Source organism: Penicillium angulare (assembly GCF_028827245.1).
Source record: "Penicillium angulare strain IBT 27051 chromosome Unknown utg000005l_segment0_segment0, whole genome shotgun sequence".
Lineage (NCBI taxonomy): Eukaryota > Fungi > Ascomycota > Eurotiomycetes > Eurotiales > Aspergillaceae > Penicillium > Penicillium angulare.
This window is the reverse complement of record NW_026623164.1, coordinates 2,787,360-2,804,927: the sequence shown is the minus strand read 5'-3', so window position 1 is coordinate 2,804,927 and position 17,568 is coordinate 2,787,360. Positions and strand designations below refer to the sequence as shown.

The following is a 17,568-nucleotide window of genomic DNA, read 5'->3' as shown; positions in this document are numbered from 1 at the left end:
TTTACTCCGTTTGGGTGGATTTATGAGGAGACTGCAATATTTGTTACTAGACCAAGATCTGTGCCCAGACACATCTGTGACTTATATCCAATTTATACCTGGGCGCACCGGAGCATCAGGCACTGGCATGTTCCTGGGTGCCAACATTTACAAAGTATTCTCATAGATCCGATGGAACGTAAGAAGCATTCTTTGTATTGCGGGGTAGACATTCCAATTATTCTAATACTGGCCGATCATTCGACCTGGACAACATGTACTTGCCACCCAATGATTTCAGGCTCCAGTGTTCTATAGTTCTAGACTCTTCATATCGCCTTCCAGACTCAAAAGGCCCATCGCTAGGTGTGCCCGATCAGGGGCCTGAACAGTAACAAATCGCCGATCTTCACTATAGGAGGAACTGAGATCTCTTTCAAGAACATCCTGCGAACCAAGAACAAAGATTAGCAGGGCAACTATAAGTAGATAATCTAATAATTTAGTAATTTGAAAACTCACCTGACCATCGCGATCACGATCTGTCCTAAATGATCGCTCATAAGGTGGTCCTCGTCCATATTTAGCCGCAACAATCCAGGCTTTCTCACAACCACCTGCAATCGCGTCAGATGTTTTCCATCCAGTTAGTCGAGAGACATCTCTCAATTTAGCGATAGTCCAGACCCGCTGCACCGGATCGACATATTGAACCCCTGCAAAGAACATGGGCATAGTCATCTCGGTCAAGGAAGAACCAAGCGTCGGACTAAGGCTACCAGCTTGGAGATTGTATATCTGCGGATAGTAAATACCAGCCATGATGCGACCGACAATCTGTGCGTATTTTGCGGTCGTCGGTGCAGCTACACCAGCAGCCATCATCATGGCAGGGGGCATGCATGGATGAAGACGATGTAGTAAGATCCGACCGGCATAGTAAAAGCCCCAGAGCACTGCGATTGTGTGCGTGCGGTACTGTCGGGCTGGTCCAAATGGTGATTCAATAAGTGGTGTCACGTCCGAGGGTAATGGTTGAAACTCTCGACCCAGAGCCTGCATAAAGGTATCCATGGCTACTAAGATCTCTTCCCATTCTCGTTCTGCATCGGCGTAGGTGGTATCTTCACTTCCGTCGTCTACTTCTGGGGACGATCTTTGTCCACGCCTGTCGTACGAGAAGGCTTTTGGTAGTTGAGCCGGGGCTTGTGGTGGTACCATGCCGTACATTGGTGGTCCCTCCGGTGGAGGGTCTGGAGGAGGACCGGGCCTTGTACCGCTTGCTGGGGTTGAGCTTGGTGGACCAGAGGGAGGTGGCCCCGGCGGTCCAGAGCCCCCTGTGAATCGACCCATGAACCGAAAAAGTCCTGCATTTGGCTTCCATTCTGTGCCTGCTACGCGAAGGACTTTGAGTTTTCGTTTGCGATCCCGATATCCAAAATCAGTTATGCGACCGAGCAATAGCCAGAAGTGATCCGTAGATCCGTATATAGCGTCTATTCGACCCATGCCTGCTCGAGGAGGGCACTGAGCTCGAAGGTGTTGCGGCATGCTATTAAGGTGGAATATGTCAGTTGGAGATCCTGAATGCCACGGACATACTTGACTTACAATAATTTATCACCGCTCACCATACTATGAAACACATCCTGCTTCGTGAACCACCAATACAAGTCGCACTGAATACGGAAGGTATCAATATCCTTGCGTGAAAAGTGCTTCTTGGGTGTCTGAGGATTGGGTCCTTCAACATGACCAAACTCATCATAACTAATCGCTCGGCCCATCAGAGAACCAATCAGCGCTTCGTCGACAGTACCTTCTTTTCCAGCAAAGGGGTCGTCGTCAGAAATCTCGCTTCCATAAGATTGAGGATAGTACATAGATGAGTCTGACCACCCCATCTGAGCTTGATTCTCATTTAATCTTCGTCGATGGGCCCGAAGATCTCGGGTGATACCCGCCCAGTCAATTTCTCGGATGATTTGGGCGGAGCCAGCAAGATGACTGTTCCATTTACTGTGATCAGCCGAAATGACCTCATAATATGCCAGGAGTTGAGTGGCGGCCATGGTGCCTATGTGTTTGCGGCGACCTGGGAGACCAACAGCACGACCGATTCGCTTCAATGCATAATGGTAGTGTTTCAATGAGACAGTCGTGTGAGCTTGTTGTAGATATGCAATATGCAAGCTGCTAATGGCGAGTATAGCTTGGAGAAGCGCTGGATGCTCCAAAGCTTTGAGGGGAAGTGTGTATGTCCATAGGCCACGCTGGGCAGGTGGAACGGACATTCCCAACATGATAGAGGAGTCGGTCGGGTGTCGCTCGAAAATTGATAGAGATGGTCCTGTGGAGTGGATGAAATGTGCGAATATACGGGCTGTTTTAGGGTTATTTAGCGGAGAGGATCCAAGGGTAGGGTAGTAGGATGCTAGGATGTTTGGTTCGTTCAGGTGAGTTGTGAAAGAACGAAGCTGCCGATCATCATTACTGGCAGACGCCATGATTAGATTTAGCTGATTGAACCCTTCCGTTTGAGTTTGATCCACCATTTCTTCATCTGATTCCACATCGTAAAAGTCCTCGGCTTCATCCTCAATATAGAGAACCTGGGGCTGGGAAAGTGGTATAAATTGCACCGGGCTAGTAGGCTGTGCAGCTTGATCGGACTGTGGGTACCGATATTCTGTAGTAGAAGTGTTGTATAGCTTTATGAGTTTAGCAGAAACATTACCCGATGCATTGGAAGTAGCATCTTTACTTACCGGTGGATATAAATCACTGCTATGATCCTGGGCCGCGATACTTGCCCAATCGGTGATGGGCCGCGGCATCTGAGGAGATAGTTCATCATATGAGGGATGGGAATCATAATTATGCGAGGTATTAGGTTGAGGATGGAATTCTGTGTAGGCACTGGCAGTAGATTGTGAGGTTCTTCTCTCGTCCGATTCTACCGAATCGCTAGAACACTGCTGAGGAGCTTGTGCTAGGAAGGTCGGGTAATGAAACTGAGAAGAATCGATGCTCTGCCGCGTCTCTTGATATTTTGCTCCCGTGGGTGCTGTAGATGAGGCTTCATATGTATATCCCGAGGGCGTGGCTTCCGGTAATCGCGGAGCCAACATAGGATGTTGTGCCGCAGCCGCAGCCTGTTGAGGCGGTAGAGTGCTATAGTCATTATACAACGGCCGTGGTGGCTGTTGGACTAACTGTGGAGCGTGAGACTGCGGCGGACCATATGGACCGAGGATACCCAGAGGGTTCTTGAAGACCACACGCTGAGCATAACCCTCACAGATACGTTTTGACTTGACACAGTTACTACAAATAGGTTTTTCCTCGCCGCATTTAATCCGACGTTTCCGACAAGCTAAATAGTCCAGTTAATGGGATGTCAAATGCCTTAAATCGAGCGTATAGCATCATCGACGTACTCAGACAGCCTGTTTTAGTGCGTTTCTTTGCATGCTTGCGGGGCGCTTGGTTTCTTCCCGGTTCAGCAGAATGGCTCTCGCTAGCGGGATCTGGAATTTGTTCTTCTGCCATGATCGCGAGGCTAAGATCAAGCTTGTTTGGATAAACAATTGCAAGACTTGTCTTTAGACATGGTGGGGCCGAGGAGATAGGATGGGCAGAGTAGGAGAGGAAAAGTTGCAGATGAGGGAGAAATGGCCGAGGGGCTTGTAGAGTCTGGATCCTCGGATCCTTCCCACCCCCACAAGGCCATCGCCGCCGAACACCGCAGATCACCCGCGATGATGTGCAACTGCAGAGTTTCGGATTGTTTTTGGTTATGGGGGTTCTTTTTATTTGACGTTCAACAAAGTGTGGAATAAATAGATTACTGGAGATTTTGGCATATAGAGAGTTTACCCTTGTTATACACTGTTAGCTGAAGATACGATCTGACAGGAGGCTGACGCCGTGGGCAAGTGGCGCTGGAACATGCTTTCCAAGGTGACGACAAGTGAAGTATGCTTTATTTATTTATAAATCGATGAGTATTGACAAAATAGAAAACGAGAAGCCCAAGAATATATCATCTTCATAGCTGCCTAGGTGGGGGTTTTGCTTTGCTGATCAAGCTTTACCAGGGCTATATTTAGAGCCACCACTGTGCATCGATGCCAGAAATTGTCACATCACATTTAAATTAAAAACCAAAGTACAAAATTGAGAGAGAAACGAGAAATATATAGATCTCCTGCAAGTGACCCAACAAATCATCACTCCTCCGAGGAGTCCGAGTCCGTGTCCAATCATTCCATTTCCTCTGCTCGAGTTACTCCCTCGACAGCCTGATGATTATGACCTCATGTGCCTTGACGCAAATTAGCCGCGCGCCGAGGGTGATTTGCTCGCCCTAATAGATCCACCCGCTAGAGCTTTGACAAAATGGCAGCTTTCTCACTCCTTGAAGACTTTTTATAGAGGACAATAGTATCTATCAGTCGCTTTGTAGGGTTCCCGATCTGCATAGCTTTGCTGAAATCCAATCCCCCTTCACAAGATCCTTATATGCTTCATATATTTCTTTATACCCCCTCCAGTATAACACATTTGAGTTCAACTGGTTTTCAATGGCATTCAGCCGTGATTCAAACCCTTCTAATTCAGCACGACTTTTGGTGAGGAGCCGCCTAGACTCTCATCCATGACAGCCCGGTTGATACCACGATTATAATTTTTGGTGACGAACTGTCGAATGGGTTGTTTACAATCAGGACCTGAAGGTATGGAACTGGTAAGAGATGGCGTGATATCTTGGAGGCCATCAAAGTTGCCTTCTTTATTTCTTGTATATGCCGTATCCAGTTAAACCAGCCCATCAACTGATTCACTTGTAAATAAATTACCGCATCCAAGCAGGATGATCGGAGTATCGTTGAGATTAATCTCGGAATATGTTTTTCATTCTAGCAAGTCAACACGAGCCTCACCCTTATCCCCGCACTTTTTACATAGATTGGTTGGACGGTTTTCTCTACAGAGGCTTAGACACTGTTGGCCACATGTGGGAGTCTAAGTGCATCTCTCGTCACAAGGAAGTCAATCGCAAGGCGCGGCGTAGGGTATTGAGCAGGTCCCTTGATGAATACAGGACCAGGTGCATCATTCAATGCATAGTGCACATAAATTTTGACATACTGACTCACAGGCTGAGTGCGAGCATCGTACCTAGAGCGTTGATAAGTATCCTGAAGAGGTTAGTTAGAAAGTATTTCATAGTAACACATACCTCGCATTTTGCCTCGCATGGACCACAGCTTTGCCCCTCGTGGCATTTATTTGGACAGAGGTGGTTGCAAACACTGTATGGACGGTTGCAATTCTTTGTGCAACTTGGATGATTTGGTAGTTTTCCCTCATCTCCAGCGGCCGCAAAACACTTGTCACAAGAAGATGTACAGTTATGGCCACATGGGAGAATTGCGTTGCACTGCTCAGAACAATGGTAGGCCTCGGAAGTCATGTCCTTGAAACAAGGAACCTTAACTGTGTGGCCACATTTTGGAATGGGCTTTTCGATTTCAATGTTACACTGGATGGCTTTCAGTCCTTGATAGCACTTGATGGCTTTTTTTGATATGGCCACAGGGAAGCTTCACATTCTGCATTCCCATCATGCAAGGGCCACAGATCTCACCGCAAAGTTTGATGCATTCGTGCTTGCAAGTTGATCTGATACGTGTACAAGCCTTCTGGCATGAGAATTCATCATGCGTGAGCGCGAATGGCACGTGGCTTGACATCCATGGCCACATTGATCGAGCACACGGGAACATGGAAGACTGCACCCTTCTTCTGGGATCTACCACTCAAAGCCATCAGATTTAGAACAAATAGTAGGTCTCTCTGGGTGACGAGGACAACACGGAGCTTTCTCGGTGCGAACTGCATGTGCATGGGTAACCCGAGTCAGGAAATTGCCCATGAACGGGACATTGAGGCACGAATGAGCTATTATTCTTTACAAACCGGTTATTTTGCTTCCAAGTGCATCGAGATCAGAATTCGAGCATGATTCGAACAATTCTGAGCCCAATTTGGGCGCCAGTTTAAGCACTGCGAGTCGGCCATCATGAAATCGGATTTGCTGAACTCTTGACAGAGGCGGTTAGAGCGTATTCAGCAGCAGCGTAACCATGCTCAAGGAGATAACCATTTCATGTTCTATGAAGTCATGAGCCTTTTGAGACATCCAAAGATCGTGTTATTAAGTTGTGCCAGACAGCCCTCAGTCCTGCCAATGCCGAATTCATAATCGAGCGTATGCAAGGGGGAAGTTTCAATCGAGTGATTGGTATCTCAGTAGCCGGGGATGAAAAGCCCTCTGTTGACCACTTCGGTCTCCGCGTTCCACGTTACAAAAACAATCAAATACTTGATGACCCTGTACCCCTGCAATTGATTCGTCAACTACATATATGAACAATCCCGATTCCCCAAGTTGTTCAAGTGAACACAACAAGTATCAATTCCTTGGGTGTACCGTATATACTCATGACACGTCTTCCCGGCTCGTCGCTCTGGCCTTCATATCCAACTTTGACCCATGAAACAAAATGTGCGATTGCGAAAGTCCTTGGCAAGGTCTTTGCTGAGCTACATACAATAAGAAGTGTCACTTGTGGTAAATTGTCCTTATCTGCTTTTGAAGAAGCGTCGATACAGGGTTCTTTGGTGATTCAACCACTAGATGAACTGGAGACAGATACTGTCGTACCATATAGGAGTAGACCTCCCAATAAGACTAACACAATACGCGCAATCATTGATCGCCAGAAAGAGATAGTTGTTTCCAGGGGTCCAGATGGAGAGTTTGCGCTGGAGTTCTTTGGAAAATCCTTGACTATAACATCATATCATGAGGATCCACAAGTGAACTTTTGATTTCCATAGTCATCGAATATACCATTCGACACCTCTACATTTGTACGTACAGATAGATTACTTTTGAAAATGCCAACATAATATGCTCGCTGAGCTTAGTTCAGGCTATAGCCTATAGTACCCAAGCCTAGACAGTAAATCCTCTATTGGTTTCCACCCAGCTGTGCTACAGCACCACCCATCTCTTCATCATTGTAGATACGGAAGCCCTTCTCCTTAGTAACGCTGGCAAGCTGCACGTTCTTGGAATCCAATTTCTCTTCCATCACTTGCTTCAGGGTCTTCAGTACCAAGGTCTCAGCCTCGGCAAGAGTCAAAGACCGATGGTATTCATTTTGGAGTTCCGCCTGCGCGCCTTCACTTCCAGATCCGATAGCTTTGGCGTCATACCGATAGAATGTACCTGAAGGCTCAGCGTGGTATCTGTAGAAAAGAAAAAGACAGATGATTAGTTACTTGAGCGCAGCCCAGATAATGATCTCATGTCACGTACAGCTGGGGACCATCCTCATCATAACCGGCAATTAACAACGCAACACCAAAAGGTCTAGACATCACACTCTCCTCATCATCACCGCTCTCTCCGAACCGAAGAGCCAAATCGCAAATCGCCTGTGTGGTACTCTCGACGCGGAGGGGCTCGGCGTAGTGGAAAGCGTGGTTCTGACATTCGATGCGGGCGTGCTCAACAAGGTTGCGGGCATCAGCCTGCAGGCCGGACATGGCGCAGCCAATGTGCTGATCAATTTCAACGATCTTCTCGACGGATGAGGCCTCAAGCAAGGTGGATGTGACGCGCTTCTCGACACCGAGGATGACTCCTTCCGATGTTGCGACCTGGATCATGTCAGTCAGGATGCGGATTGGGAAGACTGTTGTCAAAACGAGTAGCAAAGCTAGCACCGGTAATATGAGGATATTCTTCAACCGGAACGGAGACAGCTAGGGCAGACGTACACCGATCGCTGTGGATCCTAGTTTGATAGCTTCGAGAGAGTATTCGACCTGGAACAGACGACCTTCGGGGGAGAAGGTGCTGAATAGAGTAACGTTGTTAGATGCGGGGGGTTCGATTGAGGATAGGACGAGTCATGTTGAGGATGCGTACTTGATTCCACGGTCTATTCGGAAGCTGTTAGTGATACGGAAGTGTTGGTGTTTGAGCGCTGGAGCTTACCATATTCGGATCGGGCAATGAACATTTTGATAGATGTAGGCTCAAGGCAGGACTTAACAGGCCAAAATAAGAAAGAAGGTTAGGGTATAGAGAAGAGAGGGTATAGAGGATGTGGGATGGATGGGGGAGGTGAGAGCAGGTAGCGGAGCTCGAATGAGGCGGAAGCTCTACGCAAGTCGTCAGTGCCTGGTGGACACCTGATAGGTTAGGCAACAAGGCATCAGCGGCTGCCCAAGGGTTGCAAAGTGGAGTTTCCACGGTTTGTTTGCATCTGAATGGATTGCGATTGCTGTTTCTGTTAATAATCTTGGAGTTTACAGATTGTTTCTAGCTGACCTGAATTGCCCAGCCTTCATGCCACGTCTTGCTCCCTGTTGGGATTATGTCCGTCAATGACCGCGCCAGCTATATGAACGCTCCACGACCCCGCGTTGTCTCCAATCGCGTCGAGGCTGGGCCTCGCGGCGCATCGCCGCTCCACAACACCATGGACCCTTTACGCTCTAGCACGGCTAGTCAAAAACACCGAACGTCCAGAGATCAGAGGGACATGTCTGAGAAGCGCACCGAGCGCACTACTGTCACAACAAGGGAGAAGTCAGTTCGGAGGAATCACGTCAGGGAGCCATCCAACGCGGCGAACCGAGGTGATCGCGATAAGTCCCGGCCTAAATACCCAAACCAGCCTGATGGCGCAAGCCCCGGAAGTGGGAGGGGAGAAAAAAATGCAGCTCAATGTGAGTTCAATTCTCAGATCGTGTGGCATGGCGCGTTCATCACTCTAAGTACACCTTCTTACTGACACAATTCTCCGCAGTACCTTGGGATCCGCAAGCCTCATTGATTCCTCATTCCACTGCCCCTCTCGCATGTCGTGTTTCCGTTCCTCCTTCAGCTTCAACCGTACCACAATCACTCTATCCTCAACCATTTCGAGAGCTTTCGCCCGATGCCCAAGAAACCGCTATCCTCGAGGATCTATTGTTTGTTTTCATGGGATTTGAGGGCCAATATATCCATTATGAGAGCTCTTATGACCCCTCTGTTGAGAAAGACCGGCTCACAGGCCCTCTTTTCCAATTGGCACCCGGCTTGGACCCAACCTTGCGAGACCTTTCTCAGTCGATGCTGAAAATGGCTACCCACTACAGTGCGATGGAGGCATTTGTTGAACTCCAAAGTCGGGCCGAATATGGCGCAGTTAGTCACGCACTCTGCGCCTCTATCCGGAAGATACTCAAAGACTATTTGATTCTCATTGCTCAGCTCGAAGGGCAACTGCTGAACAATCCCACCTTCACTCTTCACCAACTGCATCTTCACACAATCGCCACAGGTCAGTGCCTTGCGCAATTATATTCTTTAGGGCAGGAACTTCTTCGACGAAATGGTGTTCTGGAGGACCCGGATCTGGACGAATCGATCGATGATTTTGACGACGTCGACAACATTCTTGAGCAGCTTAAAGAAGGTGGTGACCTGGTGCCTGGTGCGATGGCCAGCAAGAAGATTTGCAAAGGCGGCAATGTCCTCCGACTGCTCACTGAACGGTTGGCTACATTTTCAGGCGATCCAACTACCAAGAGCCTGGTACAGGGCTTGTTGCGCGATGCCAGTCGGCCCTACATGAACATGTTGAATGAGTGGTTACATCATGGAGGAATTAAAGACCCCCATGGAGAGTTCTTGATTAAGGAGCAGAAGTGGATCAAGCGGGAGAAGCTCGAGGAGGACTACACAGATGAGTATTGGGAGAAACGATATACAATTCGCAATGATGAGGTTCCGCCCCAACTGGATAGTGTTCGCGATAAGGTGCTGCTCGCAGGAAAATACCTCAATGTTGTACGAGAATGCGGTGGTGTTGATATCAGCAAGGCTGTTAAAGATGTGCCCAAAACACTGGACGACCCTCGATTTTTGGAAAATGTGAATGCCGCATACACCTACGCCAATGCGTCTTTACTGAACCTTCTTCTTACAAAAAATTCCTTGACGACCCGATTTCGCTCCCTCAAACATTACTTCTTTTTGGATCGCTCCGATTTCTTCTCATACTTTTTGGAACTCAGTTCGTCTGAACTCCGCAAGCCTGCTAGGGTTGTCAATGAAGGAAAGCTTCAGTCATTACTTGATCTCGTACTTCGGCAACCTGGCAGTATTGCTGCGCAAGATCCATTCAAAGAGGACGTCAAAGTCCGAATGAACAAGATCGGTCTAACCAGATGGCTGATGCAAGTTGTAAGCGTCTCTGGCATTGATCAAGATCATCCCGAAGCAGCGTTCGAGAGGCAGCAAGCCTCCGCAGCGCAAACTGCTGATGAAGAGAAGGACATTGTGGGATTCGATGCACTGGAGCTGGACTACACAGTGCCATTCCCACTTTCACTAGTCATCAGTCGTAAAACTGTGTTACGATATCAACTTATTTTCCGACACCTCCTCTCTCTACGTCACCTGGAAACATTGCTGGTTACTTCCTGGGCGGACCAAAACAAACTCCCCAGCTGGCGACACAAATCATCCGATAAGCGACTCGAGATATGGAAACGACGCGCCTGGAATCTCCGAGCGAAGATGCTTGTATTTGTTCAGCAATTGTTATATTTTTGCACGGCTGAGGTCATTGAGCCTAATTGGGTTGGCTTAATGGACCGAGTCAATGGCGCCGATGCCGACGGATCAGAAGTGACTGTGAACGGTACCAAGCAGGTCAATCGCACTGTCGATGAGCTGATGCAAGATCATGTCGACTTCCTGGATACATGTCTTAAGGAATGCATGCTCACACAAGCGAAGTTGTTGAAGGTTTGTAAACTCCCATGAGCTTCTCGCCGAGCATTTTTATACTAACAACCTTCTTATTTAGATCCATTCCAAGTTGATGACCTGCTGTACTATGTTTGCATCATGGACTGCTGCGTCTCTCGCGCGTGCGCTAGCCTCAGCGGACCCAGATCTATCTGGCGAGAAGTCCACAGCTGCGGATGCTCGGGCTTACGATCCAACTCGAATTGGAAAGCTGGAGGACACGCTCAAGCGTTACGAAGATCATTTCAACCGCCATCTGCGAATCCTAATGGACAGGTAAGTTCTTCAAAATCATCCTTGACCCTCGTTAGTACTTGGTAGCAGTTGACTGACCGCGAGGCACTTTTTATAGTCTGAATTATTTCGCCGCCACGGAGAGTGTTGTTTTGCTAAAACTTGCACATTCACTCAGTTCGATTAGCAAAGAGGACTGAGAGATAATGAAATTTATAACAACCTCTTGGTTATAATGGCTCTTGGAGTCCTCATGGTTTAGAGCCACGGTTAAATATCCCTAATTCATGCCCGGTCGCCCAGTCTGTTGTCCGTGTCCTTCGGATCAGGAATGAAACGTCTATGAACCACCGACCTTGACTCATTCAAAATCCGGTGTTTGGCGCCCAGGATCTTTACCGCCCCATCATATAGCCCCCACTAACCCTCGGCCTTACTCGATTGAGCTCCAGGGCTGCCATATTTCGGGTGAGTGGGGCGGATTACAGTGGATCTCAGGGAAAACAGTGATAAGCTTCCAAGAGAAAAACAAACAACAATTCCAAGCCATGAATATTGAATAGATACTAGCAACTCTCATAAACATTCGTTGTATACCTTCCAGTACATTGTAAAATTCGTAGACAAAACTAATAAACAAGAAGCTGCAGACATCGTAAACGGAGTTCGGCCTCTTCACTAGTTCGCGACTCCGTGGGGCGCCGAATCTCCCGATGCTACGATCCGAGCTCTGTGAAAGACGTCAAACTGAGTAGTGAGGCGGGGCCAAGATCCTTGGTGCCTTTAGCTTCTTCCATGTATTTATGTCGTGCGTTCCCCTCTAAATTCGCCATCGCACTGACTTTTAAGTAAGACCTGAACACGAACCTGGTACCTGAACCTTTGATCCACCATCGATTTTATCCCTTGGAACCTCATTCTACCCCACACTGCTTCAGGCTGATCGCAAAGGCGCCAACGGTTATTCGCGCGACGTCAACAAATCAAGAAAACAAACTCTCGCTGTCTCACAATGTCATCCTACATAAATCAATTCACCAACTACCTCCGATCGCTCCCTATCCATCTCCCCCGAACACAACAGGAGCGGCTTACTCTCGTCCTTGGCACAACCGCTGCAGTCGTAACTTCGCTCATCCTGCCTCCTCTCTATCGCGACTACAGTCTCTTTATCTCATATGGTCCTGGTGGCGTTCCGAGCAATGTATTCGGGTGGATGATTGTGCGCGGGCTCTTCCAGCCTCTCCGCGGTGAGATGTTCAGTACGGATATCTATCTACAGCGAGCTGATGCGTTGGAGGGACATGGTGTTGGGAGCGAGGGATTTTTGACTCTGGCGCCGGAACAGGCGCGTTCGGTTGTTGACAGGCCTGAAGTTGGACCCCATGCTGTGCCTCAGAGACAGTTGTCGCAGCTGCCGACAGATGAAATTAAAGAAGTAGTCTCTACTCCTTCATTTTTGCTAGTAATGAGTACTAATAAGAACATTTAGAAACTTGACGCGCGGTTCAGGGCTTTCGGTCGTCGAAATGATCACCTTATCAGATTTGATCGCTCACGTCAAGAAGCACATGCCGATGCCTTCTTCCTCGCGAATCGTCTGCCACCTACTGATCTTGCTAAGGCGACAGAGGGTGAATTGGCACATCTGCACTCAGGTGGAGAGTACTCTGCGCACTTCGCACTGTCGCCGGCTGATTGTAAGTTCTAATAGCTCAGTAATCATTAGGCTTACACATACTAACTCAGATATTTAGGCAAGAAAGTTATCGAAGCCGGCTGGGGCCAGCGACATGGTTTTGCTGGTACATCAGCGCTGTCTTTGTTGAGCTTTGGGACGAAGGCGGATATGCCTGCGGAGTATCTGCTCATTTACGCTCCGCGTAATGATGCGGAGATCGATACATTCATCCAGCTACTAGAAGCGAGTATCAAGTACACCACTGGGCGGGAAGATGTGCGGTAAAGAGGAGTGTGCCTTTTTTATGGGTTTCATTGCATTTTCTTTAGCCCTGTGATCTTGGAGTCGGAGTTGGGATTGCTCATTACGATACCTTGTTTCTATTAGTTTACTTGCATACACTCTACTCAGCTTGATAATTCGTGAAGACCTTCGTATCTATTACATAACGATGAACTCGGAATTTATCGTGTTATGCTCGACTAAGCCCTGATTCAATCATGTGTTGAGAACTGATAGAACACAGAGATCGTTCTACCTTTTATATGCCTCAAAAGAAATGCCAGTTTATGGAGCTAATATAATATTCTGCGATTTCGTTGCTTGTCAAGCGGCTCTAGCGGCCTTCAGTACTTTGATAGGCAATAATCCGCTCTTGTGTTTCTCCGCGAGGATGCCGCACCGCACCATATCAAATCTTTAAGCCGACTTTTAGCCCGCACAGAGTGGCTTTCCCCGCAAAGTTTTGTACGAAGAGGGTTAGCTGGGGGGTTTCAGTGGAAACTTTATACTCCATACTCCGGACTCTGGGGAACCCAGTGTGTCTCTCGTTTGTCTTATAAAACCGAGATAGAGACAGGATGTTAAGAGAGGCTAGATAGTTGTCATAAGGAGCTCCCATACTAGTCAGCCCCAGGCCGCTCATTTTCATATTCACTAAACTGACAAGCTGAAGGAGTATTGTACCACACATTTAGAGCACCTTCTTTTCACAATCTATCGCGCATAACGCTACTCAATCGAGGTCTCAGACATATTACCGGGTAATATCCACAAAGTCACCAGGAAACATCGCATCACCCTTTCGTAGCGCCGATTATTGAGGTAGGAAGAATTTCGAGCCGTCAATGCCTCCAAGGAACATGGTGACACATTCTCAAAACAAGCTCGAGGGCTGCTTTCCTTATCATCCCACTCAGGACTCCCATGGTACACCCCGATAAACATATCTGGCTTTTCAAAAGCATGGACCGTCAATTTCGAATCGGAGTAGTATGTATCTAACCCACTGCCCAGGTTAATCTATTTTGAGATCACAAGGGCAATATGTGTTTTTTGCTCGCAGACTTCAATTCGAAACTTTGTATCGCAAGAGTTGCATTGGAAATCGAGATTGGGAGCTTTCTCCGTTGTAATGAGTCCTGACAGCGGTTCGCTGTCGGTGTCATTGTAGAGGGGTTTGAAAGCAGTCTTGAGTTTCGCCACGCAAGACCACTTCTCTTCCGGAGACGTCGTGTACAAGGGCAGCTATGAGCTGCCGGAAACCTTGATTTGGTGACCAAATTTTGATGGGGGAGGCAATACCTATGAAGCAAGAACCAATTGTGGCAAAAGAGGTAGCTAGGGTCATCTCTTTCGAGCCGATCCATGATATTGAATCTCTCATTTCCGGATAGCCGCAAGCGATATCGAGGGTGGAGCACACCATAAAAGATGCGACTGCAAATTGAAAGGCACAGAACGTTTTCCAACGGAAGAAAATTGGCTATTGACAATAATATTTCCAGGGGAAGGACAGAAAGTGAAGAGATACGGGAACGTTGTTGGAGGGGGAGAGAAAGATTCACACATCTATCTGGAGAGAGAGGTACAGGAGAAAGACCAGGCAAGCGAGGCCTGCCGGTCATATGGAGATAACAGTCACATGGTGAGAACGATATCTCATCAGAAAGGGTGTTTCGATTGCCAGTGGTGGTTGCGGGTACTGAAGTGAAACATGCTAGCAATCGGTAAACGAGCGAAATATTAAGCTCAGTAAATGTAGCATTTTCATTCAAATTCAAGTTGGACTACTACATACTAATATTGCAGCCCTGCAGACTCCAGCTCTGGACTTCAAAGATTTATATTAGTATCATATGATAGTATCTACTGGCATATATGACGGGCATTCTTGGAATTATAAAAAGAGAGATATGATTCAAAATCTTCATTGAGCAAAATGATAGAGATCAATTTATGAACGAAAGAATTGAAGAGAAGTTAGGAAAGAAGGTAGAAAGACAAACGAACTTGAAGATGCCGCAACCTTCTGGAAGTAGGTACACATGTTAAGCCCGTGAGCCATCAGCCGATATACGAATCTGAGATTATGTCTTCTATTCTTATCGTCGGTTGTTGGGGAGAATCACCCTGTGGTGAATTGGAAGTAGCGGACTGGAATGTACACATAAAGCGATGGGTTCCTCTCTCTCTTTTTCGTGATCACTGACACAGCTAGTGAAGCGAAACACCTGCGTGTAATTCTCTTTTTTCTATTCAAATTCAGAGCTCTCTTGTCACTCAAGAATTCTATGCAGTTGCAATTGAGCAAGAATGAGCGACTAGAACACGCACCAGTGGCTCAAAATAAAGGTATTAGAGACCAGTGAAATCTACCATTACTGAGCACAGCTAAATCGTTGAACTTACTATTTAAGTTATTAGAGTTGTTGAGTTAACCCAATCCTGATCATATTCTAACGTTCAATTGATAGAATTACTCCCTAGAACAAGAAGAAAGCCACTTTGAGGTGCAAACTTGAACGGGGAGACCTACACATAATGTAGTGGGATCGGGGCTATACCACTTACCCCGTGATATCCACCTCGAAATATAGAATCCAATATCGAAACAAAATCAATATTAGATGGAGAATACGTCTAAATCGGAAGAGAAAATCGACCACTCTCAAAGGAGAATTATATAAATGGGTTTAAGTCCACGGATAAAAATCCATAACAAACATCATTATTGAAGGAACTTCAACCAGCTGAGCGCAAATGCAAATCAAAATCCCAAGAGCAGAAATAAAACCCCTCTCCGCCACCTTCGTAGTTGGGGTCATAGCACTCCCAAGGTTAGTACCTTACAGTCGTATTAGTCGTACGGATCTAATGCACATCAATCCCAGAGCGTCGGGTCCACGCTCGCCCGGTCCTGCAGACCCGCCCAAGGACTAGGGTGTTTACACTACTGTGCGAAGTACATACATCGGACGTGGCAACGAACCAACCAAATGTGGTGCGCCACCCTACTATATGTACGGGCTTTCCGAGGTAACCTTTTATGTATACCAGTGCATTAAACAGCCTAGTTGGTTCCGAGCTAATGTACACTGTACAGTAGCAGTGGGAATGGACGGGAGAAAGGAGAAGAAAAATGACAAACAAAATGAAATTTAAGTGAAGTATATAGCCGGGTCTAGGGAGTAATCGGAGCCCTTGATACACTGGCATATACTACCGGTGACTCATTTTCAGCAAGGGCTGTGACTTTCAATTTGGCACGGAAAATATAGCCTCATGTATCCGAGTCCTGACTTTGATGTACCAAGGTTTTGAGGGGTTGATTTTCCGACTGAAGATCTACTCCTGTATTCATCATCGGTGCAACGTAAGAGTTTCACAATCTGCCTAAGGGGGGTAACTGGTGCATATGGGGGAAAACTGCCAACATAGTCATTCTTCATAAGGCACATGCACCCCCGTTCACCGATTATAAGAAGCAGGAGAACATACGTAGTGTGCTATACGTGGTGCGTAGTACCATGATGCAGGATAAATTAGTCCAAAGGCACGGAGACTGACCGACTCCGAAAAATCAAGTAAGAAAAAACAAGGAAAAGGCAACCTTGCATGCGTAGCTTTCCGCTTCATATACCCCGGTGGAGTAGAAGGTGAAAAGAATTTAATGCAAATAAAAAAGTAACACGACATGTCCACCTGCTCGATACGACAGAAGATCGGCCGCAGCCCACTTCTCGCGGGCTCAATGCTAAATGAGGGGGCTGGGACGACGACCCGACCGAGCGGAACGCTAAGAAAATAACACAACACGTTTTTAGCTTGTATGCGGTACGGAGTCCAGAATGAACATAGTGCATTATTCCCTGTTGTTTTGCTATGTGGCACGGGTGGATTGGGGGATTGGTAACGCAAGACCCATAGTGGACTCCGTCCTTCGGACCCCGCTCAGTGCTGTGTTATTCGTAAAGAAAACGGGGAGCTATAAGAATGAGCCGGTCTGCTGGGAATTAGAACAATGGGGGGGTTTCGAGAACAGATCCTTCTTTTGCTCCACTGTGATCCTTATTGTCGGGTCTGAAATCTTGTTGCTCTGTTAGTTTCGATCGTTAGCGTTGGTTTGATCCTGGATGTATCAGGAACTTTATGCTTGGGTTCAGGTAGCATTCCGGAATGGATGTGGCTCGTATCTGGATGGAGATGTTCCATAGACTAAGGAATCCTCGGTATGCTTCCCAGCGGCATCATTCCGAAAAGCTCATACCCGGATGTGATCACAGGCATACAATAGCCCGTACGGTGTGTTGTGTAGTGTTGGTTTCCATGCTAACGGGGCTAGCCGCTTGTTCTCCGAGGCTGACTACCCGAGTTGAACCATGGCGCTGGGATTAGAGCCAACGGCCTCACAGCACCCCAGACAAGACTAACCACCTCCATATATCCTTAGCTCCTTTGTATTCCGTTCGGTACGAAGTATGTAAGTAGCTGGACATCCCTGTCG

The 17,568-nt window shown here is 47.3% G+C and overlaps 6 protein-coding genes across 6 annotated transcripts; 2 read left to right on the top strand and 4 right to left on the bottom strand.

Moving 5' to 3' along the window:
• Positions 1-291: 291 nt before the first annotated feature.
• Positions 292-3,531, bottom strand: N7478_008378 (uncharacterized protein; the record flags this gene model as incomplete). The annotated part of the gene is made up of 5 exons (XM_056924592.1): positions 292-426; positions 502-1,531; positions 1,591-2,690; positions 2,748-3,355; positions 3,420-3,531. The coding sequence occupies 5 exons, from the start codon at positions 3,529-3,531 to the stop codon at positions 292-294; spliced, it is 2,985 nt and encodes a 994-aa protein (XP_056777318.1).
• A 1,448-nt stretch (positions 3,532-4,979) lies between these two features.
• Positions 4,980-5,355, bottom strand: N7478_008377 (uncharacterized protein; the record flags this gene model as incomplete). Its single annotated transcript, XM_056924591.1, has 2 exons — positions 4,980-5,163; positions 5,225-5,355. The coding sequence occupies 2 exons, from the start codon at positions 5,353-5,355 to the stop codon at positions 4,980-4,982; spliced, it is 315 nt and encodes a 104-aa protein (XP_056777317.1).
• A 348-nt stretch (positions 5,356-5,703) lies between these two features.
• On the bottom strand, positions 5,704-5,886 carry N7478_008376 (uncharacterized protein; the record flags this gene model as incomplete). The annotated part of the gene is made up of 1 exon (XM_056924590.1): positions 5,704-5,886. The coding sequence occupies one exon, from the start codon at positions 5,884-5,886 to the stop codon at positions 5,704-5,706; it is 183 nt and encodes a 60-aa protein (XP_056777316.1).
• A 1,136-nt stretch (positions 5,887-7,022) lies between these two features.
• pup2 (proteasome core particle subunit alpha 5) lies at positions 7,023-8,081 on the bottom strand (the record flags this gene model as incomplete). The annotated part of the gene is made up of 5 exons (XM_056924589.1): positions 7,023-7,302; positions 7,373-7,716; positions 7,837-7,915; positions 7,988-8,000; positions 8,057-8,081. The coding sequence occupies 5 exons, from the start codon at positions 8,079-8,081 to the stop codon at positions 7,023-7,025; spliced, it is 741 nt and encodes a 246-aa protein (XP_056777315.1).
• Positions 8,082-8,438: 357 nt separating this feature from the next.
• N7478_008374 (gamma-tubulin-complex subunit SPC97) lies at positions 8,439-11,301 on the top strand (the record flags this gene model as incomplete). The annotated part of the gene is made up of 4 exons (XM_056924588.1): positions 8,439-8,793; positions 8,874-10,864; positions 10,926-11,143; positions 11,220-11,301. The coding sequence occupies 4 exons, from the start codon at positions 8,439-8,441 to the stop codon at positions 11,299-11,301; spliced, it is 2,646 nt and encodes an 881-aa protein (XP_056777314.1).
• An 812-nt stretch (positions 11,302-12,113) lies between these two features.
• N7478_008373 (uncharacterized protein) lies at positions 12,114-13,067 on the top strand (the record flags this gene model as incomplete). Its single annotated transcript, XM_056924587.1, has 3 exons — positions 12,114-12,539; positions 12,594-12,801; positions 12,859-13,067. 3 exons carry the CDS (start codon positions 12,114-12,116, stop codon positions 13,065-13,067), a joined length of 843 nt encoding a protein of 280 aa, XP_056777313.1.
• Positions 13,068-17,568: the final 4,501 nt, after the last annotated feature.